This window comes from Onychomys torridus, chromosome 15, assembly GCF_903995425.1.
Source record: "Onychomys torridus chromosome 15, mOncTor1.1, whole genome shotgun sequence".
NCBI lineage: Eukaryota > Metazoa > Chordata > Mammalia > Rodentia > Cricetidae > Onychomys > Onychomys torridus.
This window is the reverse complement of record NC_050457.1, coordinates 46,206,913-46,231,859: the sequence shown is the minus strand read 5'-3', so window position 1 is coordinate 46,231,859 and position 24,947 is coordinate 46,206,913. Positions and strand designations below refer to the sequence as shown.

Genomic DNA, 24,947 nt, shown 5'->3' with positions numbered 1-24,947 from the left:
ATTTTTTTTTCTCATGGAAAAAAATGCAATTTTTGCTTAAGGATTCCAATTACTGCATGTCCTGCTATCATTTCTGTGGCAACCTATTATGTCTCATACTGATAATTGTAAGGTAATTAGGCATCCACAATCCCCTAATTAGGAACCCTTTATTATAAGAGAAAAATTACTTGCCTTTGAAATAACTCACAATTTAAATGAACCCCATAAAAGAAGAGAACATTTGTATCTAAAAGCAGAAACAATTAACTGTGATATACACCCTGAAAATGAGATTAATGCTACACCTAATGAAATTAATTCTAATTCCACTAGAATCACTTAGGGGCTTTTTGCACATCTTGTATGTTTCCACCTACTTCCATGTTTGTTTTTCTCTGAGAAACAAAGCTGCACTCAGACCATGTGTCTAACAAGTGGCATCCATGAATGGAGGGAGGAACTCCACTCTCAGAAACCAGTAACAGACTGGAGATACAAATCTACCTCAGCTCTACTTCATCTGAGTATGGTTTGGAACCTGGAAAATGTTACCATGCTATCGTCTACTATTTCCATGTATTCTTAGTTCCTAATTTACTCTCATTCTTATACTTCTATTAATTGTTCACTTTCTTACACTTTCAGTCTCTTTGACTTTTTAAAGCTCTTTAGAACGTTTCATTTGAAACATCACTCTTTGCTGCACTCACACACGATGCAATGACTTCTTTCCTTTTCAGCTCCTAAACTTTACCAACCACTCTCTGCCCAGTCTGCTAAAACAACTCTCAAGTTCCTTGTCTACTCAGCTCAAAGGCTGCTTGCTTGCTTTCCCTGTTGGTTGTTTCCGGCTCTTTTGGGGGTCCGCCATCCAGCTCTCAAACAAATACACAGGGAGATGTATTCTTACTTAGGAATGCCTGGCCTTACCTTGGCTTCTTTCTTGCTAGCTTTCCCTACCTTTTGCCTCTGGGCTTTTCCCATTCTCTTAGTCTGTAAATCTTACTCTTACTCCGTTGCTGGTTTTGTAGCTGGGTGGCTGGCCTCTGGAGTCCTCCGCCATCTCTTCTTTTCTCCTTCTCCCAGATTTCTCCCTCTATATATTCTCTCTGCCTGCCAGCCCCACCTCTCCTTTCTCCTGCCTTGCTATTGGCCAGTTCTTTATTAGACCATCAGGTGTTTAAGACAGGCACAGTAACACAGCTTCACAGAGCTAAACAAAAGTAACATACCTTAAAATACTATTCCACTACATTACCCCTTAGCTCTTCAAGACCCCGACTTTACTGTACTGGTAATGCTACTTACATACATCTCTCGTGGAGTTCTTTCCACACCTATTTCTTCACTGCCCCCAGTATTCCTCTCTTAAAGGCTTCTACCCCTTCCTTGTGGCCCATATTCTTTACCATGGTCTCAAGTCCTAGCCTCTGCCTTCAGAGTTCTCTTCCAACTGTCTCCACCAATTCTAATAACAAGAAGGTTAATTCTAACATGGAGGGGACCTCGAAACTTCAATTTTTAACTGTATCTTCAATTAAAGAAATATATCTCAGGTATGTAAGTTGCAGAATCTATCAACTTTAATTTAAAAAACACCATTATCAAAATAATTCATCCTAGAAGAAAAAAAAAGCTTTCTAAAATGTCTTTCCTTATGTAATATGACTAGTGGAACTTCTGGGCTCCATAGAGTCTACTTACATCTATGCATATAAGTTTGTAAGTCTCACTGACACACCTCACTCCATACATCCTCATCTTCGTTAATAAGCCTGCTATCATAATTATGTCGTTTCCATATTCTAAGTTCTGATAAATGCCGTGTAGATGCTTTCCAATTTAGTATCCAGCTGATGTCTTTTGGGTAAGCATAATCATTAATATACATCAAAGATGACATAGCATGCTCAAAAGCATCACAACAAAAATACTTTGGCTAATCTCAAGCCCTAAGGATTAAAAGGAAACAGGTAAAAAGCCTTTTCATGATAGTCTTAAATCAGTAAAAAAACAAAAGTGTAATTCAAAATTAATTTGTATAGTATGAATGCAAGTTGGTCCATATATTTCAAAAGTATTTGGGCTATTACAAATAGAATCAGTATGATCCATTTCTAGGTATATCTTCCAAGAATAGGAAGTTAGAACATGATATACTGTGTGGTGGTTTAAATGAGATGTCTCCCATAATCTCAAGCATTTAAATACTTGGTGGCATTATATGAACAATCTTAAGAGGTACGGCCTTGTTGAGGAAGTATGTCTCACGGGGGCAGACTTTGAGGTCACAAAAGAAGCCTGAATTTCGAGTTTGCTCTCTCTGTTTTCTGTTTGTGAATCAAGATGTGAGCTCTCAGTTGCTGCTCCAGTGCCCATGCTGGCCAACATACTGCCACAGTCCCTGTCATGATGGTGATGGACTGCTAGCCCTCTGGAACCACATGCTCCAAATAACTCCTTCCTTCTCTAAGCTGCCTTGGTTACAGTGTTTTATCACAGCAGAACAGTAACTAAGAAACGCTGCTAACATTTCTACATGTATAGATTCTGACAGTGCTTTTGACACATTTGATTCCCATACTTAATGTTGTCTGTAATCTCTCATCTCAATTTTAGTGATTAGACAGGTTTTATAATTCATTTATTATTTTAAAATGTAATTTATCGGAGTATTCCAAAATAATATTAGGGACAGCCTTGCTTATTCACAAAGTATAATTTTCTATTAGAGATGAAACATGGAACTAGATAACTACAGGAGATCAGACTCAAAAGCAGTGAGTTAAGTCAGATCAGGTTTTATTAGGTTACTAACTGAGAAAAAAAAAATTTTTTTTCAGAGATCTGGGGTTTCCAAGGTTGTAAAGTGATCATGAGCCTATATAATTACTATTACCACATTATAAATCTGGAACTTTTTCTAACACAGAAGTACATAAATAAAAAATGTGAAATGAATGACAAGGATTTCCCTCAGACTGTGTATGAACTATTCTGCTTGGGCTCCAAGCAAACAGCTCTACTTCAAGTACAGCGGTCGGCAATGACTGCTGGACAGGTCTGAGATGGGCAGCAGTCGTGGGGCAAGCAGGACTGCCAAGAGCAAGAAAAAATTATTCTGGACTTTTAGACATAATAAAAGCAATGGTTTCACCAACTTCTTTTTGGCCTATTTTACCATATTGCCAAGGCTAATTTCAACATCTAGAAAGCGCCTAGCAGCAGCAACACAGCAAGAGGGATCATGTCAATAAACCAGACTTTTCAGGTACATGCCTCTGTGTGTGTGTGTGTGTGTGTGTGTGTGTGTGTGTGTGTGTATGCAATTTTGTGTACAGAGCAGGGGGGATGTAGTCATTTGCTCTGCCCATCATCTTGGGCTATACAGCCCAAAGGAGGCAGTGCTTCCTGCCAATGTATTTGACCTCTTACAAGGAGTTGGAGAAGGGTCATATACCCCTTCTCCCTGCTCCTACTTGAGGGGTAGATTCGCTCCTGGTCAGATCAGAGAACAACTTCTGCTGTCTACTCCATTCTGTATTTGTGAGTGTATTTCCTTAATTTATATCTTAATAAATTCTGTTACTCACTTAATAGACTCATGTGGATAGATTATAATAGGAGAGCAAGCGAGCCAGCCAATGCCCTTCATGTGCCCTGCTTTATCAGCCTAGCCTAACTAGTCTTTCAAAATTACTTTTATAAAAAATTATATACAATCTTGAGTATGGTCAGCACTATCTTATAATCTCAACCAGAATCTGGCAGCATACTCTATGGCACTCTACCAGTAACTACCTGAATACGTGAATGAGTAAATGAATGAATGTAGCGTTTCTACCTACAACAGAAAAACTTCACTGAAATTAATGATGTTTCAGGTATTCCTTGATTGCTTAAAATATTAAAATTAGTTTACAAATCCATAGCTTACTAATTCATCCATCATTCCACCAAATCTATTTCGATCTGTTTTCTTAAAAGACAATATGTAAGTCTCAAATGATTCAAACTGAAAATACATGCCTGTCTTGTGATCAAAATAAAAGGATTAATTCTTTCAATTAGTATTGAGTCAGTGATTTGTGCTATCCAGAAACTGTTCTGTTGTGGAATATTATTTTAACTAGGCAAAGATGTGTTATATTTGTTTATGCTGCGGAATATCACTTTAACTGTGTAAAGGTGTGTTACTTTTGTTTATGCTGCATTTGTTTAATTACATAAAGATGTATTACATTTACTTCACTTTGCCTGCCTACGGCACCTGATTGGCCTAATAAAGCTGAGGAGCCAATAGCTAGACAGGAAAAGGATGGGGGGCGGGGCTGACAGGGATAGAGAATAAATAGGAGGAGAAATCTAGGACAGATAAGAGGAGGAGGAGGAGGAGGAGGAGGAGGAGGACGAGGATGAAGAGGATGAAGAGGAGGAGGAGGAGGGAGATGCCTGACAGCCAGACAGAAGCAGCAGTAAGATATACAGAAGGAAAAAAAAGTTAAAAGCCCCAAGGCAAAGGGTAGATAAAGAAAAACAGATTAATTTAAGGTTAAAAGAACTAGCCAAAATGAGCCTAAGCTAGACTGAGCATTCAAGTCTCCATGTCATGATTTGGGAGCTGGTTGGAGAACCAAAAAAAAAAGGCCTAGTAAACTGTTCCAAGGGCACGTGCATTTCTCTAAACAGTGATCATTCTAAGTCGATCACATGACTCCTCTCCTCTGATCTCACATACCTCCTCTCCCTTTCATTCATTACATTCATCAACAGCCTTTCCGGTTCTTCCCTATCTCTAGGAATTTGTACTAGTTGCTGCTTCTATTTGGAATGTTTCCATCCTACCACTTACAGTGTCTCCTAAATACTACACCTCAGAGTGCATTTCTCAGCCTCTCTTCCCCCAGCCATCAATCAACATTCTTCCACATGCCAAATTTATCAGTATCTAAAATTCTACGTTCACACATTTATAGTTTGTGTCCCTCAAGAACAGGGACTCATTCTGTCATCACTAAATCAGGCAGTCAAAGATCAGTGTCCAGGGCACAGTAAAATGTCAATAAATATTTGCTAATTTTGATTAGTAAGATAGACATGTGAATAAAGTAAAAGACAGCATAAGGTTAACAAATACTATTAAATCCCAAAGCAAGAACTCAACCCCATTTTGGAAGTTACTATTGACTTCTCAGAAAATGTGTTTTCTGCAGGACAGAGAAGAGACTGGGAAAAGATAGAGCTTCTGGAGGAGTTGTTATAAAGCTATCCAATCATCCAACAGAAACAAGGGCTTGAGTAAAGTATGGCAGCAGATATGAAGCACCAGATTTTAAAAGTATTTCAGAAATAGAAATCTGTACCACCATCCACAGGGACAAGAAACAAGGTTAAGATGGCTTCAGGGCATCTGATTTGGCCCAATTAAAGTACTGCTCTTACCCCAGATGAGAATATGAAAAAAGTGAGAATGAGATAATTAGTAATTTTAAATCATTAAGTTTGGTGTATTAACTACATAATTAAGATATTGTAAGCAATACAAAACTACTCTGAAGCCCTCAAACTGAACATAAACCTGATGGTCACTTTTACTCAGTCAAAAAATATTTATTGGGCATATACAGTATGCAATAATGAGCAAAGCAAAAAACTTATACTCACAAAATTTCCACTGCAGGAAGACAAACAATAAGTACACACTCTAATGGCAGCAATGGCAAGACTATGAACAAGATGTATTATAGACCAGTGGTAGAACGTTTGCCTACATCTGTGAAGTCCTAGGTTCAATCTCAGCCAAACCAAAAAAAAAGAAGGGGAAAAAAGAAAAGAGAAAAGATAGGGGAGGTAAGAAGAGAGAGAGAAAAGGAAAGGAGGGGAAGGTGGGGTAGGGGTGGTAAAGTCAAGTATAAAAATATATATATATATATATATATATTTGAAAATCATATATATATATATATGGATGCAAATAGGCTCCTTTGCCTATCAAGGCAAATAAAATTAAGTGAAGTAAGGGAGAAAGTCTTATCAGTGATCCAGACAGTATAATCAATGTACATATGTTCTACAAAGAAAATATTAAAAATGATAAGGAAGCCATTTTACCAAACAGCAAATAGGAATGAAAATAGCTATTACAAAAAGAAATGTTCTTAGGGATAACCAGGGACCAGTCTATAATGGCAGTCATCAGAGTGCTAGCTATTTAAAAAATTACCTGTCTTACATTCATATCCCAGTATTCAATACGGTACTATAAAGAGATACTTAATGTATTTGTTTCATAATAATTAGTTAACAAACTGGTTTTTTCAAATCTGGATCCAAATTATACTTAACCATCCCAAACTTCATCTCCAAAAGACAATCCAAACAACAATTCTAAAAAAATACACTTTAGTATTCTTCAAAAGTAGTTTTTGGAAATTTGTTTATTTGGTGGTAGTAGAGGAGGAACCCAGGACCCTGCACATGCTAGGCAAGCACTCTACCACTGCAATGGACCCTAGCCAAACAGAATCTTTAAAGGGTCTGACAGCAGCAACATCACTGTATGAAGTACCTGACCTCCAACGGCCCTGCATAGGAGGAACATCTACTTAAAAGTATGTGATTTCTGAAATATCAATTAAAATACAGTAGAATTTCATAAGTCTTCCACACTGTTACTGTCTTATTAAAATATTGTTTGGAACCAAGTTCTGATTATGCTGGACATTAAACTCTACGTCACCGACAGCAGTTGAGGGGAATATACCAGCTACACACTAGAGCAAATAGTATCATTATCTCAAAACAATACAGTGGTTAAAAATAGATTTAATGCTGGGCAGTGGTGGCGCATGCCCTTAATCCCAACACTGGGGAGGCAGAGCCAGGCGGCTCTCTGAGAGTTCGAGGCCAGTCTGGTCTACAGGCAAGATCCAGGACAGGCACCAAAACTACACAGAGAAACCCTGTCTCGAAAAACCAAAAATAAACAAACAAATAGCTGCGCTGTGCCATTCTTAACAGCATCAATCACTGAAAATTCATCCCTAAAAACAATTTATCCTTTGGGACTAATAATCTATATTGCATTTACACTTGTTCAATGTACTACAGACTCACAAACAGCAAGGATCTTTCAAGGTTCTGTTTCTACCATCAGGGAAATCCAAGCATAAGCATTTGAAATTACATGGTGGTGCATGCCTGTAATTCCACAACTCGAGAGGTGGATCTCTCAATTCAAGGCCAGCCTGGTCTTCAGAGCCAGTTCCAAAGCAGCCAGGGCTACACAGAGAAACTCTTGTCGTGGGGGGGGGGGGGGGGGAGAAAGAGGAGGGAGGGTAGGAGAGAAAGGAAGTCAGGCAGGGATGCAGGCATGGTTGAACTATCAGCATTTAGAATTCTATGCACTCAAATGGAAGCTTAACTACAGTGTAGTTCAATGTCGTGTTTCATTTGCACACTTCATCTACTGCTTTTGCATGACCACATAAAGAAATTTTTCTTTATTCTAAAAGACTACATTAGCCATGCCCTGCCAAATTGTCTCAAATGTTTAGTTATCTATGAAATACTTGGTTCTAACTTGGAGGACAGGTATCAAATGCTAGCCAGCAAAATCTTAACCACCAACTTTCACATTACCAACTTGAGGAGAATAATGAATGGTTACAGAAAACTAATTTAAATTTACTGTAAATCAGTGATGATAAGTACTATCAAATATTGCTAAGGAAAAAATGCAATCTGTCTCTATATTCTATTAGAGACACCAGAAAAATAAAAATTGGCAAGAGAAACAGAAACCGAAACCAATGAAAGACATAGGAAGAAACAAGAAAATAAACAAATAGAACAAGAGACGTTGTTAACTACCAATGGAACTTTAGACATTTTCATTTTCATAAAGTTCTAATATGTCCATTAGAAATCATGAAAAAAAATCACTAGGCTTGATTCACCTGCAATCCCAGCCCTTGGGTAGGCAGAAGTCTGAAACCAGCCCAGGCTACAGGAGGAGACTGTCTTGAAAAACCTATGGAGGGAGAGGGGGTGGGAGCCCTCTGACATTATTTTATGACTTTCTGGAATAAACATGCTAAGAAAGACAATTAGGATGAACCCTTTGCAATCTTAAGAAAGAGAATCAGATAAGATGTTTAATCATGTATGAGCTTTTAAGGAGAAGCATCTTTACTTCCTGCTCTTAACTTTTCAACTTTGATGAGCAATTACAACTGTCTAATGCTAGCATATATTGTTATTTCCAAAGAAACATACAATTTGGGGAAAAGACAGGGCATTACTATGTAGCCCAGGTTGGCCTGGTATTTCTAATCCTCCTGTCTCAATGCCAGCATGACAGAGTGTACCACACCAGAGCCACATGAGGGTACTACTGACTTAAGAACCAAATATTGTTTATTATCTTTCCTTTTTCTCTATAGAAATATTAGCCTGCCTATTTTATTGGGGTATGATGAAATTCTAATTATTTAACTTTCTAGGCAAACTGATCCTTTTTCTTTACAGTCACTTTTTAAAAAGTGTGTGTGTGTGTGTGTGTGTGTGTGTGTGTGTGTGTGTGTATTCGAGTGCAGGATGATCTATTAAGATGTATTAATTGGCTAAAACTTATTACAAGTCTACTAAAGTAAAGATTCATTGACGCAGGAGGGTCAGTTCTCTATCCTATCATCTTCCTTCAGTTGTGTTTCATGCCTTTATTCACACCCTATTTCCCCTTGATTTAATTAATTCTACCTATTCAAAATTGAAATGATGTCATTTGGTTTTTTTTTTTTTCAGAAAAGGTCATCTCTTTTGCATTTATTGATTAGTCAATAAGAAAATCTACAGTCTAGTCTACATTAATATTTATGTGCCAATTCTATAATATTTTACAAACATAGTTCACTCCTCAAATTAGTCTCAGTCTCTGTTAATCAAGAAACATGTTTAGAAAAGGCAACTTGCCCAAAGTTACGACCTTATTGATGTAGAATCAAGAGTCAAATCTTGACTTCTTCACTTGCCTGACTCCACAGTTATACACACTAAAGATCATCCAACAGTGCAATTAGAACAGGAGATTTGTCTAGGAGTCACATTTTTGCCCTTTCCTGTCTACATGTACTCCTATGGTCCATATTCATCATTAATAGCAACTCTGTATCAACGTATACTTCACCTATTTCAAATTATGTTATGAGGGACTAAGTGGGAGCACAACCAGGATATACCAGGATGTAAAAGAACTAAACAAAATTTTATTAAATAAAATCTATAAAGGATCAGAAAATGATACTCCAAAGTATGCAGTTTTAGTCTCAGATGAGAGTGCCTGACAAGCAGCAAATGAGTGAAGGATTTTCTTTGATGTTTCTTAGAGGCCGAATCCTCTAGGACACATGCAACCACCCCTTCAGATATCTAGTGGAGGACTGAAGCAATGGGCTGAGAAACAAGCAGGAAGGCAGGCCAACACTGGCACCACCACACTCAGAACTCAGAACAACTTTGCATCAAGCCACTATCATCCTTCAGGACCACTGCCTCCCCGGAAAGGATGTACTCTTACTCTAAAACTACCTACATCTCCCATCCCCTGGTCCTGCTTGGATAGAGTACAAAAACTGCTCAACCTTACTAGGGATTCCTCATCTCTAGTAATACACCTATTCTTCTAAGAGCTGCAACACCTTTTCTCCCTGGTAATCAGTCTATTGTTGGTTTGTTTGTTTGAACTTTTGAGAAAGTCTCACTATGTAGCCCAGGCTGGCCTGGAACTCAGTGATCCACCTGCCTCTGCACTGCAACCTCCCCACCCCCCCCCCCCCCCCCCCCCCCCAACTCCGCCAAGTGCTGGGATTAAAGGCGTGGTGTCACCATGTCAGACTGTGTCTTTATTTTAGAACATACAATCACTGATCCTCCCAAAGGGAAAGGATTTGCACTACATCCTCCAAGTGCATACCATCAACAAGTGTATTTAGTATAAACCATGTGTTCTTGACATCTGTCTTGGTGTCTGTTCTACTGCTATGAAGAAACACTATGACCAACGTAACTTAAAAAAAGAAAGCATTTCATTGGGGACTTGCTTACAGTTTCGGTTTAGTCCATTATCATCATGGCAGGAAGCAGACAGGCATGGTGCTGGAACAGTGGATGAGAGCTATATCCCAAGCCACAGGCGCGAGCGCACAGGAGCGCTCAAAGCCCACCCCCACACACTTCCTCCTAATCCTTTCAAATAGTGTCACTTCCTGGTGACTAAGCATTCAATATATGAGCCTATGGGGGCCATTCTTATTCAAACACAGCATCAGGCCCCTTTTATTCCTTATAATTACAACCTACTTTTCTTATTTTACATATAATAACATTGAAAATCCAGTTTTATAAGCTCACCAGTCTACAAAGTGAAAGTCTGAAAAAAACTAAGTCTGTTAAATACACAAACAACTGTACTGTAGAGTGACAAAAGAAATGAAGCGACACACACAAAATCAAAGGGGCTGCAAAGAACTTGTCCCCACCCCGAACAAAGTGATACTCATAAGGTTGGAATAGTTAAGGAGAAAATGTTAAGGGGGAGAGCTAAAATGTAATTTACTTCCTAAGGGCTCCAAATCCATACTCTACCAGTGTTATGATCTATTTCTATTATCCCTAGTGTTAATTCTAGAAAGATGGTAAAAGGTTAAACCCATGAGATTTGGCATGAGAAACAATAAAGGTATTCAAATATCATTCCTCTCTCTCAAGACCAATGTGACGACCTTTTGAGCCAGCTATTCACTGCTTCAGTTCCTCTGCAGTCACCTAAGTATACTAGAACATAATTCCTTGCTATGTATCAGACCAAACTAGTAATTCTCCCTCAGTTCCCAATGATTTCCTCTAATCACCAGCACTGTCTTGTACACTAAGCAATCAGAACAATGCCAATTAAAACATAACCAATATTCAGCAAATACTCAATGGCCAACTGGTCTGAGACAAGAGAAAAAGAGTCGGGTAAGAGTCTCAATGAAATTGTAGAGTAGTTGAGTAGTTACAACTACTACTTTTTATGTATAAATAAACAATGCCTTAATTCATTTACTTAACAGAAATAACTAAAGCTATTTACCAGAAATTACTTAATTCTAGCTTTATAAACAAAGAAATAAACTCTATGAACAGCCTATGCAATGGAAGGATTTCATAATGCTGGATTGCCAAAACGTATTCTAAAGCAGACTCCTGATTTAAGAGGAAGATTAATAAAATGATTTATAAACATGCACAAGCTCAGTGTGGTAGCATATACCAGTAATCCTAGCACCTGGGAGAAAGAGGCATAGGATCAGGAAAGAGTTCTATGCTGAGCATGATAGCATAAACCAATAATCCTAGCACCTGGGAGAAAGAGGCATAGGATCAGGAAAGAGTTCTATGCTGAGCATGATAGCATAAACCAATAATCCTAGCACCTGGGAGGAGGCAAGAAAAATCAAGAGTTCTACAAGAGACCTGGTCTCAATCAATCCATCCACCAATCAACATCTCTTAAGCATGCTTAAAAATAAACATTAGATGTCAGGCATGGCACTGTATGTCTATAATTCCAGCTATTCACGATACTGGAGCAGGAAGATTATAAATTCAAAGCCAGTTTGGGCAACATAGCAAAGGATATCTTGTCTCAAAAATAAGAATTTGAAAAAGAAATGGAGGACTGGAGAATGGCTCAGTAGATAAGAGCATGTACTGCTAATCCAGAGGACCTAAGTTCGAATCCTAGCATCCACTTTCAGGTGATTTACCTTTAACTCCAGGGAATCCAACACTTCTGATTTATGCACATACCTGTGCTCACATGTACTCACACACACAAATTTAAAAATAATAAAAAAAATTTACGAAATAGATATGGTCTTTAGGAGACACCCCCCTCCCCAGTGCTGGTAGATGCTCACAGAAAACCTGAAACACCCAGAAAACCAGGGTGCACAATGTAGTCAGAAGGTTTCCTGTGTTCCACCCATCCCACAGCCACTCAGACAAGTAAACACACAGAGGATTATTTTACTTACAAACTGTATGGTCTAATGGCTCAGGCTTCTTGCTAGCTACCTCCTATAAGTTAACCCATTTCTATTAATCTGTAAGTTGCCACATGGCTGTGGCTTACCAGTACTTTCACATCTTGCTTCTCCTAGCAGTGGCTGGTGTCTCTTCTTTCTCTTTTCTTCTTCCTGTCTATCTGCTTGTATTTCCTGCCTGCCTCTTAAACTGCCTTGCCATGGACCAATATAGCTTTATCAACCAATCAGAGCAACACATATTCACAGTATACAGAAAGACATCCCACAACAGCACAGTCATTTCAAATTCCTCTATGTTGTTTCCAAGCACAGGAGAGAAAGGAAAGAAGGAAGGAAGGAAGGAAGGAAGGAAAGAAGGAAGGAAGAAAAGGGTTCCTCTGTGGACCCGATGACATTCCAAAACACAGTCACCAATTTCACTCCAGAGGACTGAGAATGCCTAGATCTGGCACAGTACAATTTCTATAAGGAAGCGACACTGAAGAACTGCAGAAACCTGAACTCCACAGGTGAGGAACACTAGCAACTACAGACACTGGTCTCTTTCCTTTGAAGAGTATCACAGGGGAGCCTCTGCTTTACATGAATGACTTCCAGATTCCTCCTTTAAAAAAAAAAAATATGGGGTGGGGGTGGCACAGATAATAAAATGTTCCTGTTTTTTATTTTTTCTCCCCTCCCTTTCTGTAGGTAATATACACCCTAGCTTTAGTAGTAATTATAGGAATTCTATGGCATAAAATACTATGGCCTGTATCTAAAATCCAATTTGGTCTTAAACTTGTTCCATAGTAAGGCTGGCTTCCTGCTCTGCCTCCCACGTGCCGGGATTGAAGAACTTATTCTGGCTTTGATTTGGTAGTGGCCAGAAGTGGGGCTCAAACTCTGCAAGTTGAAAATCCATTCTCCTTTGTCTATGTGGACAAATAATGCTCTAGAATAGTATACAATAGCCCTCTACCAAACACAGTAGTGGGTCAAATCTATCAAGTTGAAAATTCATTCTCCTTTGTCTATGTGGACAAATGATGTTCTAGAATAGTATACAATAGCCCCTCTTCTAGGTCAAATCTATCAAGGTTACTGGGAGAAGTGTCCAAGCAAGTGTCATGTTTTATTTTCCAAAAAGCAGATCTGACTGCCTCGAAGCCACATTTGGTTACCTGTCTGGATCAAAGGAAAGGGCACTGGGATGAGCTGAGACAGAGACAAGACAATGACTTTGTATCTAAGCAGGCAGGAATGAAGTGAAGGACACAGCAAGGTGCAAAGGTCAAGGAGGAAGCCAGACCAGAATACGGTGAAGCTCCACCTGTGGAAATGACTGTTTACAAGTCTGGACTTACTTCTCCTCTCCTGTCATGGGATAGCTCCTGCCCTGTTCACCACCCTCTGAGTCTTCTTTCTCCAGTGATCTCCCAGCACAGTCGGTGACAAGTCCTCCCCTTCAAGTGTGAGGGTCTGCATGATCTGACAGCTTTCAGTGCTTGGGGGAAGGGGGAACTTCTGGAAAATCTATGCACGGTTTTTAACAAGCTGTTCTTCTAGTGGCATATGTGTATACTCATTGATCTTGTCTCATCAGAGCCCTTTATGAAGAGAAATGGTTTTTCTGTGAATTTTTCTCCCATACAGTGACGGTCAATTATTCACAATGGGTATATAGCCATAGCTAGAAACTGAAGGTACTCAGGAGGAGTACAGAACCCTCATGTTTATTCAGAGATTCAAGGTTCAACTTTCATCTTGCCAAAGATTTATTTTTATGTGTTGGAGTGTTTTGTCTGCATGTATGTACATGCACTGTGGGTATGTATGCCTGGTGCCTGCACAGGCCAGAAAAGTGTCACATCCCCTGGAACTGAAGTTATAGATGGTTGTGAGCTGCTGTGAGGTGTGAGGAACTAAGCCTGAGTCCTCTGCAAGAACAGCCAGTGCTTTTAACCACTGAGCCACCTCTCCATCTTCCTTGTTTTGAAATTCCTTGTCTGTGTTTCACTTTTCAGATGTAAGTTTCCTCTTAGCAGTTCAGAATGGTTTTAGCATGTAACATACATATTATGACTAGATGGCATTATATAAGTAATATATACCTTAGAAGACCAAGGAGAAAATATGTATGAACATGTGTTTACTATCAATAAAATATGCATGCTTAAAAAAAAAAAAGATGGGGGGGGTGGCTGGTGTGTCTTTAATCCTAGCACTCTGGGAGGCAGAGGCATACAGATGTCTGTGAATTCAAGGCCAGCCTGTCTACAAAGCTGAGTTCCAGGGCAGCCAGGGTTATACAGAAAAACCCTGTTTCAGAAAAACAAAACAAACAAACAAAAAGACTGGGCATGTAGCTCAGTAGTAGACTGCTTACCATGAACAAGGCCATGGGTTCAAATCCCAATACCACAAAAACTGAATAAACTTTAGGTTCATAGATAAAATATACCTTACCTCAATCCAAATATTTCATGGAAATATATGTATTTGTTTACAACATAAAACTAGATGGCATACACTTGTATGCCAACACTTAGGATAGACTGAGACAGAAGAAGTCTGTGTTTGAGGTTAGCTCCTATCTCAAAAAAGAAAAAAGGAATTATGCTTTTTCTCTGTGGTACTTTTATAATATGAAAACAATTACTCATGTATGTGAAAAAAATCCTCAATAATCAAACACAGAATTTAAAAAAAAAAAAAAAAAAAAAAAACTATGAGAAGAAACAATAAAAGCAACTGTGTTTTTAACTCAGGCTCTCAATATATTTTTGTTGCCTTCTAAAATCCAAAAGCTTTTTCTTTTTTCCAAGTAATTTCTCTCTTTTTACCAAGGAGAAAACGAAGCTAAAACAAACAGTTAACACCAAATTCTCCTATCAGAAAGGAAAATGGCAAAGGTGGGAATAACTATTTTAATGCTAATGCACTCTTAAATTTAATCATCAAAAATAACTAAAATTGTATATAAGAATTCCACACACATATGAAACTTCTTCAGCATGAACACTGACTTCCTTTGTAGCAGCAGCCTGTGTCATTTAAAAACACCCCAGTAACAGTCTAGCAAGAAAACTTCAGGCCAAGAGTGTATCCAACAGCTCCAGTACTCAGTCATCCATCACCAGCAAGTCAACCCAGTATCACAGGAGACAAAGGTAACTTAAAAGAACAAAACCACCTCTGACAAGCCGTATGTGGAATAGTACTGCAGTTACACTATTCTACTGTCCCCTGCCACACACAGAAACCACAGCACAGCTCAACGTTGGCGCTCCTATCACCCAGGATCTTCCCAGCACTGAGTCTCTCTCCACACAACTCTCACTTTTCTCTCCCCTCCCCCAGCCAGCAGGAGGCAGGTGGTGGGGATGGTACAATGTTAGGGAGGACATCGGAGGATTCTCAGTGGGGGAAAAACAGGGCAATTAAAAGTTTTAATACACTAGGGATGGACCAAGCTCGGAAATAATTAGCACTACTATTTCAAGATGTGATTTTCTAGATCTATATAACTGCTGAAAAAATATATACATGCCCACATTTAAAGCAGTTAAGTTTCCCTTTCTCCGGCAAACTGCTCCTTTTTAAGTAACTAAGTTACTTGGCAATCTCCTTTGTTTACAGTTCCTGTGCTTCTTCCCTCTATTCAGTATGAGAAACACATGAAATGGTACTGGATTCAGAGCAAGATGACTAAAATCTCTGCAAGTGGCAATTCAAGTCTTGTTTTGGTACCCTAATTCACCAAATATTATTTACTATTCAATAGAGCTAAGCAGGGTCTCTGGAATTAACAATAAAACATCGATATTTCAAGATAAATGTCTCTTACATGTATTCATTTATTTATTTTGTGTGTTGGGACATGTGTATGCCAAAGGAGGGATTACTGGAATGAGTCCTCTCCTTTTTTCATGTGAGTTCCAAAGATGGAACTCAGGCTTGTCAGCAAGTCAAGTGCCTTCACCCATTAAGCCATCTTGCCAGCCCTTCAGGATATTAATTTCAAATCATCTATGTCATTGGTAGGTCATGTGCTTAAATTCTGAGATCAGAAAATAGTCATTTCAGTGTAGAAAATAACAAAAGCACTAGCTACCCTACTTTCGCCTCTCATTTCCAGGTTGCATCTCTTCAGAATTAAGTTTGCTAAACTTAAGAGCCCTCTGAACTTGCAAACTAGCCTCTGTCAATAACATATTAATGAAGAGGAAAGCCATATGCACTACACAGTAATGGGAGAAAAATCACTTATGACTGAGCTTGGAATGTGAGCAATTGCATACTCATCGTCACAAGTATGCAATTATTTCACAGTATGCTTCAAATCTCTCAGTCGAGTCCGGCATTACTTCCAAAGGCCAAACAAGCCTAAGCTTAAAATATAATCAGTCTTCAACATTTAAAAAGGAAAACACTTGTCAGCAACCTCCCCAATACTATCTTCCTCCCCAATACTATCTTAATAGTGAATGACTTGCCAGTATGACTTTACTTCTGAGCCAGTCATGGTGGCACAGGCCTTTAATCCCAGCACTCAGGAGGGAGAGACAGGTGGATTTCTGTGAGGCTAAGGCCAGCCTAGTCTACAAACTGAGTTCCAGGACAGCCAGAGCTGTTACATAGAGAAGCCCTATTTTGAAAAAAAAAAAAAAATTAGTTCTGCAATTTGTTTTGATTTTAAAACTGCCTCAAGCCTGCTGTGGTGGCAGAAGATGACATCAAGAAAATCATTATACTTCCAGTTTCTTCAGTATACTTCAGGAGTAAAAAATGGAAGAGATTTAAGGTAAGTCTTTCAAATACAAGTTAACTTGGGCTTATGAAGTCTTCTTAAAGTATCTGTTATTATATTCCCCTGGCTCCTGAAACGGGTACATTTAGGTATCAGCATGTTCTCAGTGTTATACCAATTTCATCATTACTAGGTGCACGGCACAGTGCACGAGTCTAGATGGACGACTCATAGGGACATGAAGAATACACTCATGCTTAGATTCTTTGTTGACCCCATTGTACTGAACATATGAATGTTATTTTTAGCTGGTACACATAATTACTGTACCGATATAACTTTCAGGGGGCAATTCTGTTTAACCTGGCCACACTAACAAGAAAAGTACAACAATATAAAAACAATGGATGATCCAAAAGGCTTTTTACCTTTTGATCATTCATGTACTGATTACCTAATAAGCATTTTAACCTGTTTGCTTTTCTCCATTATTCTGAGAGTTATTTGCTCAGGAAATAAAAATTATGCTAAAAACCTACTAGAGGGAAAAAGAACATGTAATCTTGCCAAACTACACATAAAAACAAATATTAGGAATATAGATGAAACACTCTCCTATCATTACTTTTCCAAGTGCAGGTGAAAGTAGCCCGTAACTAGATGGGCTAGAAACGCAGGCATGCAATGCGTTTACTTGCCCCACTGTGCTGTTCACAGCCCTATTTTCTGGAGCTTGAGACCTGGGAGGCAGGGAGCAAGTCACAGGAATGGGTCACTTGAATGTAATATACATATAAAGGGCTATGAAACACCACCATTCCAACACGTATTCACTATGAGTTATGGGAATATATCTCACCATGATTTTAACAAAGTTCTGATTGCCTCCTTTTTAACCTTTCACCAGCTGGTGATTATCTGAGAATCACACGGATGGCAGGTGAAAGTGCTGTGTGCAAAAAGTAGTATGCAGCACAGAGGAAAGGTAACTGAAGCCCAGAGGTTAAACAGCCTGCCCAAACCAGTCTCACATTCAGAGCAGAACTAAGGTCTTCAACACTACAGCTTTCAGCCCCTTCAAATGAAAAATGCTCATAGATTATAACCTTCATTTTCACCCGCTGGCCTCTTCTTAAGGCTCCTATCCATGGTATGCAGTCTTATCATGTTGTCTTGGAATGTTCAAATCTTTAACTCTCCATTTAGGAGAGGAAGGGGGGGGGGACACGGGGGGGGGGGGGGACACGGGGGGGGGGGGGGGCGGACAGTTCAGCAGTAGTGAACATGCTTAGCATGTGTAAGCTCCTATACTTAATCCTAATACACACTTTGTGTGTGTGCATGTGTGTTTGTGTCTCCATACTCCCAACACCCTACACAAAAAATACTAATTCAAAGTAACAACTACTAGACATCCACTCCAACATTTGGTATAGTACTTCTTCCACATAGCTGGTATCATCAATCATACAAAATTTAAAACCCAACTCATAACTGTCCCCTGCAGAAAGACTTCTCTATTTTATAGCACTATCGATTTGGTTGCCCCACAGGATTGCAACTTCAAAGCATTATTTCACTCTGTTCTCTAATAATATAGCATTATATTACTTTTGCTCATTTCCTTCTCCATTCTTTCAAAACATCACTTCAGGGGTTGGGAACAAGCTCAGTGATAAGAGTTCTTGGCTAGCATGTGCAAGGTCCTCCAGTTCTATCCCTTAACCTCAAAGAATTCGGATTTTTATTATAGAGTATTGGGAATGCATTCTTTGGTAAGGAAACTGCGAAAGTAAATATAAAGTTATGTGCCACACTTACGGAACAGCATTCTTCCCTTACTGAAGCAAGTACTCTCAAATAGAGACATAGTTTACAAGGAGAAAGAAGAGGAACAGAGGGAGAGTCGGTGCTTTCGACGAGTAAACTAACCCTAATTTCCGATGAGAAGTGTTCTGTGTACGAAGGACTGTGCCACACACTTGAGCTATGCAAACAGGAAGATAGACCTTGACTTTTACAGCTGTAGTAGCACAGGAGAAAATACATAAATAAATTATAAAGGGCCTTGGATGCCAAGCTAAGGAATTTGGACTTTATTCTGGAAGCAAAAGTAAACCTCGTTTTGCTGTTGTTTAATTTTAGATGAATGACAAAAAAAATCGAATCTGAATTTATAAGAAAATAAAGTCTTTGTATTACTCAACAGGGAACAGACTACCAAACAGATATTTCAAAGGCAATTTGAAGCAGTTTGTCAACAGCACTAAATGGATGAAGAGCTGGTCTATAGTTTGAACAAGAGAAGACACTGGTAGTTCCTACAAGTCAGAAAGTAGACACGCTTTCAGACGCAAAGCTTTACACATTCTAACTTTAAAAGGATTACTAGGGGATTTAGCTCAGCAGTAGAGTGCTTGCTAAGCGCAAGGCCCTGGGTTTGATCCTCAGCTCAAAAAATAAAAAATAAAAAAATAAAAAAAAAAAATAGCACTCACTGGCCCTATGACACTGGTTGAAGTACATCTAAGTCTCATTGCTTTAGAACTTCAAAGCTTTTGTTCTTTGACTTAGGATGAACATAGCAAACGGTGAAAACTGGATAATTTAGTACCTGACACAACATTACTAACACAGTGGTCATAGCAAAAGTAGACTGTAGAACTTCAAATGTCGTGAGTTTGACTCAGGCTGTTCACATGTATGCATCTGCACTATAGGGGGAGAGCCAAGGTAATGAAGATAAACTAATCCGCCTAAAGTCTTCAGAAAAGTAACATTTCTCATCTTCTCTTTCCATCTTCAGCCTCAGCCCATGCCCACTGGAGTAACCTACCCATATGAAGGGACAGCAAATGTTTGCTAAGCATGTGGAAACTGAGCTGACGTGAAGAAACAAAAGTAAAAGAAAATAGTTCCACAGTCTCCTGAAGGAAATCTTATCGAGAGTATAGTCACTCCTGGAAAGGAACAGATGCTGTGCAGTCTGACCCTAGGCAAGAAGTAAGTCTGAAGTGATGAGGGAATTCAGAGTTCAGGTCTGTTAATAAAGAACTCAAAGTAGCTGGCTGTGCTAGCACATGCTTGTAATCCCAGCACTGAGGCCAAAGCAGGAGAACTACTTCAAGTTCAAAGCCAGCCTAGACCAGTACTAGTCAGTAACCAGGCCAGCTAGGGATACACAGCAAAACTTCTCCAAAATGGGGGTGGGGTGGGGTGGTGGTGTAACAATTAAAAAGTCGGTTTTCAATGGGAGAAAGCAAATCAGTTGATTTCCTAAGTCTACTATATCTTTGTTTCCATTTTTGTAGCTAAAACCCTGGTCTACTCCTTCTTCACGTCTCTGATTCTATTAGGAGCCTTCTACACAGCTCTATCTACTGACTTTCCCTTTCCAAAAGTGTGGTCTCTTCTCCAGACAGCCCACATTTCCTTCCACGATGCTACCGTTTATATGAGAAGTGTAGCCCTTTGGGAGGCGTCTCTGGTCACCAATCCACCGATAACCCCATTCTCCTCCGACTGCTGTTGAACTAATCCTGCTCCTTACAGTCTGTACTTACTGTTCCGCACCACAGTCACTCCCTCATGTCAGCTCCACTAAACTCTTTAAAGGGAACAACATCCTCCTCGTTCCCACTCCTCCAGCATCTAATTCAGTTTCTGATACAGAATAGATTTCTGTCAATGTTTGTTTGGTTTAACTCAAGTGAGCAATTAAACAAACGAGTAACCTCCCAACTAAGGGAAATTAGAAAACAAATGTTCAAATTCACACTATTTCAGATAGCCTTCCTGCTCTTCTGAATACTCAAGAGCAAGCTGAACCATCAACATTTCATTCTTACTAATGGAAAAATAAAGGAATTCATTAGTTTAAAAGATGTAGAACTCAGTAGTAGTTTTAACAAATTACACTTTAATAATACTAATACAGAATTGTCCATTTTCTGGGGATAAATTTGAACACTACATTAACAGGGGCTTACTCTGAAAGAACGCTGTGTCTTTTCAAGTCTGAGTCAGTACCAGAAAAGGATGCACTATTAAAAAAAGAAAGAAAGAAAGAAAGAAAGAAAAGAAAAGAAAAATGTTATGCTTGCCATGGAAATAGCTAAAGGAAGCACTTGGGTGTTTGCATTTGTTTAAAAAAACATATTTCGGTGTGAAATACAGGGAGCATTTAATGGTATCAGTAGCAAATTGGAGACTTTCACAAATTAAGTAGAGTAGGTTTCTGAACAAAACTGAAAGCAAGAATTACTAATAACTTTAAGATTTACTAAATGGGTTCCTAGGTCAAAATGTAAATCCATCAACAATTTTTAATAGAGGCATTCTGTCTGAGCCACGGCAATAACACCAGTACCCAAACCAAACTCTCCTGGACCTCAGGAGACTCGAATACAGTCAATCATTGTAACTCAAAATATTTCTAAGGTTCACAAAATACAAAGTTATGCCTAATCCTAAGTACAAACAAACTGCACTCTTGGTTAAACTTAGTTGGTAATTTTTTTTTTTTTTTTAAATTGAGGCAGTTCTCATGTAGCCCAGGCTAGCCTCCAATTCACAATCCTGTCTCAACTTCCTAAATGCTGATACTACCATTATGGACTACCCTGATTGGCTGGAGATCTCTTCTGAAATAAAAATATCTTTTTTTTCCCAAAAACATATTCTCATCAAATACTCCATTTCAGATTCACCCAATTAATAAAGCAGATTACCTCAAAAAGGAATTCTGTGATTCCTTGAATGAGTTTGTAATAAAACAATAATCTGGGGCTTGGGGAAACAGCTGTGTCAGAGAAGTACTATCCAAAAGCACAAGGAATTCAATACCCAGAGCCCAGGTTAAAAAAGTGCTCCTGAGGGGCAGCACCCTAGGCTGTCTCTGGCTTCCACGTACATGCACACATGTGCCTCTGCACTTGCCCACGTACATGCAAACACACAATCACTTGCCATGCTTTTTTAAAGTATGACTTACAGAATCCCAGCTTCACAATGCTGGGAAGCAACTAACACTGAACAGTACTCATAAACTACAAAATGTTATGCTGAGTAATTAAGAACCACCTTCATTTACCTTTCACATTTTTACTAACACTTTAAAGTTATTTTCTTTTTCCCAATTGAAGAAACCAGGAGGGAAGCAAGGTCAAATAACTTGTCCCAAACCCCCCAACTACTACTGTTGCCCCGAGATTACGATCCAGAATTATTTGACTTTACAACAACACTCTAACGATACATGGCCATCTCCTCTAGGGATTACTTATGACCATCTCTATGTACAATGAACATGGTTTTCCACCTACACAACGAACTTCTCAGAACAACTGGACTGGGAGCAAACACTGCCGCAGCATGAAGCCAAACAAAAATTTGGTTGCTCAAACTTCATCTTTTTCCACATTGTAATCCAATCCACAAGCAGCTGTCCCTCAGCTGCAACCCAGACTGCCTTACCAGTCTCAAATTATTACCAAAGTTTAATTCTTCATGAACTTTCTTCATGCGTGATCCACAAGCCTTGGAACAATGAAATGTTCTTCAAAATAACCCTTTCTCTAGTCAGTTGTTTCACCATACAATCAATCCAATTTTTGTAATCAGCTCAACCGGCTGTGAATACTTATTTGGAACTCTAATACATTTATCTGGGCAAGTAAAACATTTTCTGAGCATTTTATATAATCCTAGAAAGCTCTATTATATATTTATTGAAGTCTCAGAGAATTGATTTTTAATAATACACTCCCAAATTTTGACACCAACCACCGAAATAAGTATATAAAGGAACTTAACAAAGTCAACATACTACAATTACAATTTATTTCTAACACCACATCCAAGGTTTTTACTGTATGTACTAGGCTCAAGTTTACCTGAGTGCTCTTTTCACCCAACTGCTTGGATACAAATTAAATCACTGACCTACTACATAGAGAAGCGCAATGCTCAATCGCAGGTCTGTATTATGATCCTCATTGGAACACTTTCTGGAAAACCTACTTTGTATAAATTTCTCATGTCTATGTTATATTAACTTTACGAATTTGCAAAAAAAAAAAAAAATGTCAAAAGTCTGATCTTTTTCTAAGCTGATTCTCAAACCTAGTTACTGGGGGGAAAAAAATGTTCCAAATCACTGAATTAATTAATTGCCATTTCCAGGACGTACACACCACTGCACACTGTATCTTAGAAAAGTTTCTGCCTTTGAACGGGCTTGTTTACTCAAAACTTAACTTCCTGAACTATCAGAACCAAATGCTAAATAGCAAATATGTACTCATGTAACTCAATCAAAACTGGTCTTTCAGGAGTCCTGACAATACAAAAACTGAAACAAAACTAAGAATGAATTTATGCCACCAATACAGAGATGGATTCCCCTAAACCTCACAATCACTTGAGTTAGAATACAAGGTAAAAAACACCAACAAACTCAGGTCGTGTAGAATGTGGACGACTTTTTTTTTTTTTTAACTTCCTAAGGCGCTTCACGGATCTCAAAAAGTGATTCTTTACGGCAGAACTAGTTAGCTACGCTCTAAACTACAGCGCGGCGGAATAGGACCGTTGAGATCTGCAGCCCAAACCCTGTTTGTGGAGGAAGAGAAAAAGAATCTTGCGTAGAATTACTAATGCTTCAGCGAAATACTGTGGAATAAACACCAGTACGGTGGCCGGTGACCAAAGAAAGCGCCGCCACCGCCGCCGCCGATCGTTAAGCGGATACAGTTCTTAAAAATAAAACCCGGGCTTGCCGTGCGGAGAGAAGGTGTAAACAAACCCCATCTCCACTGCAGAAGGTACACAATGAACCTGCCGCAGAGTGAGGGGGCGGTCTGCGGCCAACTCCAGACCCGGCGGGCCGGGGAAAGGGAAGCAGCAGGGATACAGGGCATCAACCAGACACTCGGCAGTCCACAGCGGCTCTCCATGTCACCGCCGAGTGCTCAGAGCTCGGGGTCCCCGCAGGACCGCGCGGCCCGGAGAAAAGCAAAGAACCCGGCAGGTCCAGCATCTGCTCCGGGAGGGGGGGGGGAACGGGGAGGGCAGGATGTGGTCGCTCTTCCCTCAAACATCCTCCAGTCACCTAAACAACAACGTCTACCTCCCCCCCACCCCACCCCACTCCCGGTACACCTCCCAGGCCGCCCCCGGGATTCGGGGGGCCCGGGAGCCGTGAGAGGAGCAAGAACGTTGCAGCGTAGGGCGTGATGGTGGGGCGTCCGGGGAGCGCCCCGGGTCTCCGGCTGCGCTGAGGTCCTGCCCCGCGCGCTCCGGCGCTCCCGCAGCCGCCCGAGGCCCGGAGGGGCTCAGCCCGGGGAAGCGGGCGCGGGGCAGGGGGATGGGCGCAGGCTCGGCCCCTCGCTGCCGCCGCGGGTCGCGGGACGGACGGACGGCCGGTCCCCTACCCTCGGTCCCCCGACCCGGACCCCGGACCCGGACTCGGCCCCGCTCCCGCTCCCGTCCCCGCGCCTCCCCGGCGGCGCCCGGCGCGCGTTACCTCGGGTCAGATCCAGCGGGACGTTCTCCTCGCCGCTGTCATTCCGCCCTGTGCGAAACAGACACACAACCCCAGTTAGGAAGCATCGCAGGCCGCCGCCGGCGGGGACCCAGCTCGTTCCCCCCCCCCCCCCCCCCCGATCCCCTTCGCCCCAGGCCCCGGGGCAGGCCCGAGCGAGCGCCGCGGCGGCCACCGAGAGCGCGGGGAAGCGAGGGCGGCGGCAGCGGGCTTACCTCGTATTCGGAGGTTCTTGAGAGAGCGGCCGCGGCCGATCGCCGCCATATTGACGGGTTTCAGTCACAACACCGGAAACCTCGCCCGATCGCGCGAGAACCCCTTCCCCTCCCCGCGCGCCGCTCCCGTCCCCCCCCTCCCCGCTCCCCGCCCCGCCGCCTCCCCTCCCTTCCCCTCCCCTCCCCGCACTCTCCACCTCCGTCCCCCCCACCCCCCCCCACCCCCCCCCGCCCCCCACCCCCGTCTTTCCCCCCCACCACGCCGCGGCAGCGCCTCCGGCCCTCGGCACGGGGGACTCGTCCCCGGGCGTGGAGCCACGCGGCGCGGACCCAGGGCGCGGAGATGGGCTGGACGCGCGAGCGCAGGCGTGGTGGGAGGCGCG

At 40.8% G+C, this 24,947-nt stretch overlaps 1 protein-coding gene across 4 annotated transcripts in view; it reads right to left on the bottom strand.

Moving 5' to 3' along the window:
- Rictor (RPTOR independent companion of MTOR complex 2) overlaps nt 1-24,659 on the bottom strand; it is a 102,897-nt gene extending 78,238 nt beyond the window's left edge. For all 4 annotated transcript variants that reach the window (XM_036206858.1, XM_036206860.1, XM_036206859.1 and 1 more), the window contains exons 1-2: nt 24,565-24,659; nt 24,332-24,379 (exon numbers count right to left, since the gene is read on the bottom strand). In XM_036206858.1, the coding sequence (XP_036062751.1) occupies nt 24,332-24,379; nt 24,565-24,613 (97 nt within the window). In that variant the 5' untranslated portion in view covers nt 24,614-24,659. The remainder of the gene's footprint in view (nt 1-24,331; nt 24,380-24,564) is intronic.
- Between the last annotated feature and the right edge of the window lie 288 nt (nt 24,660-24,947).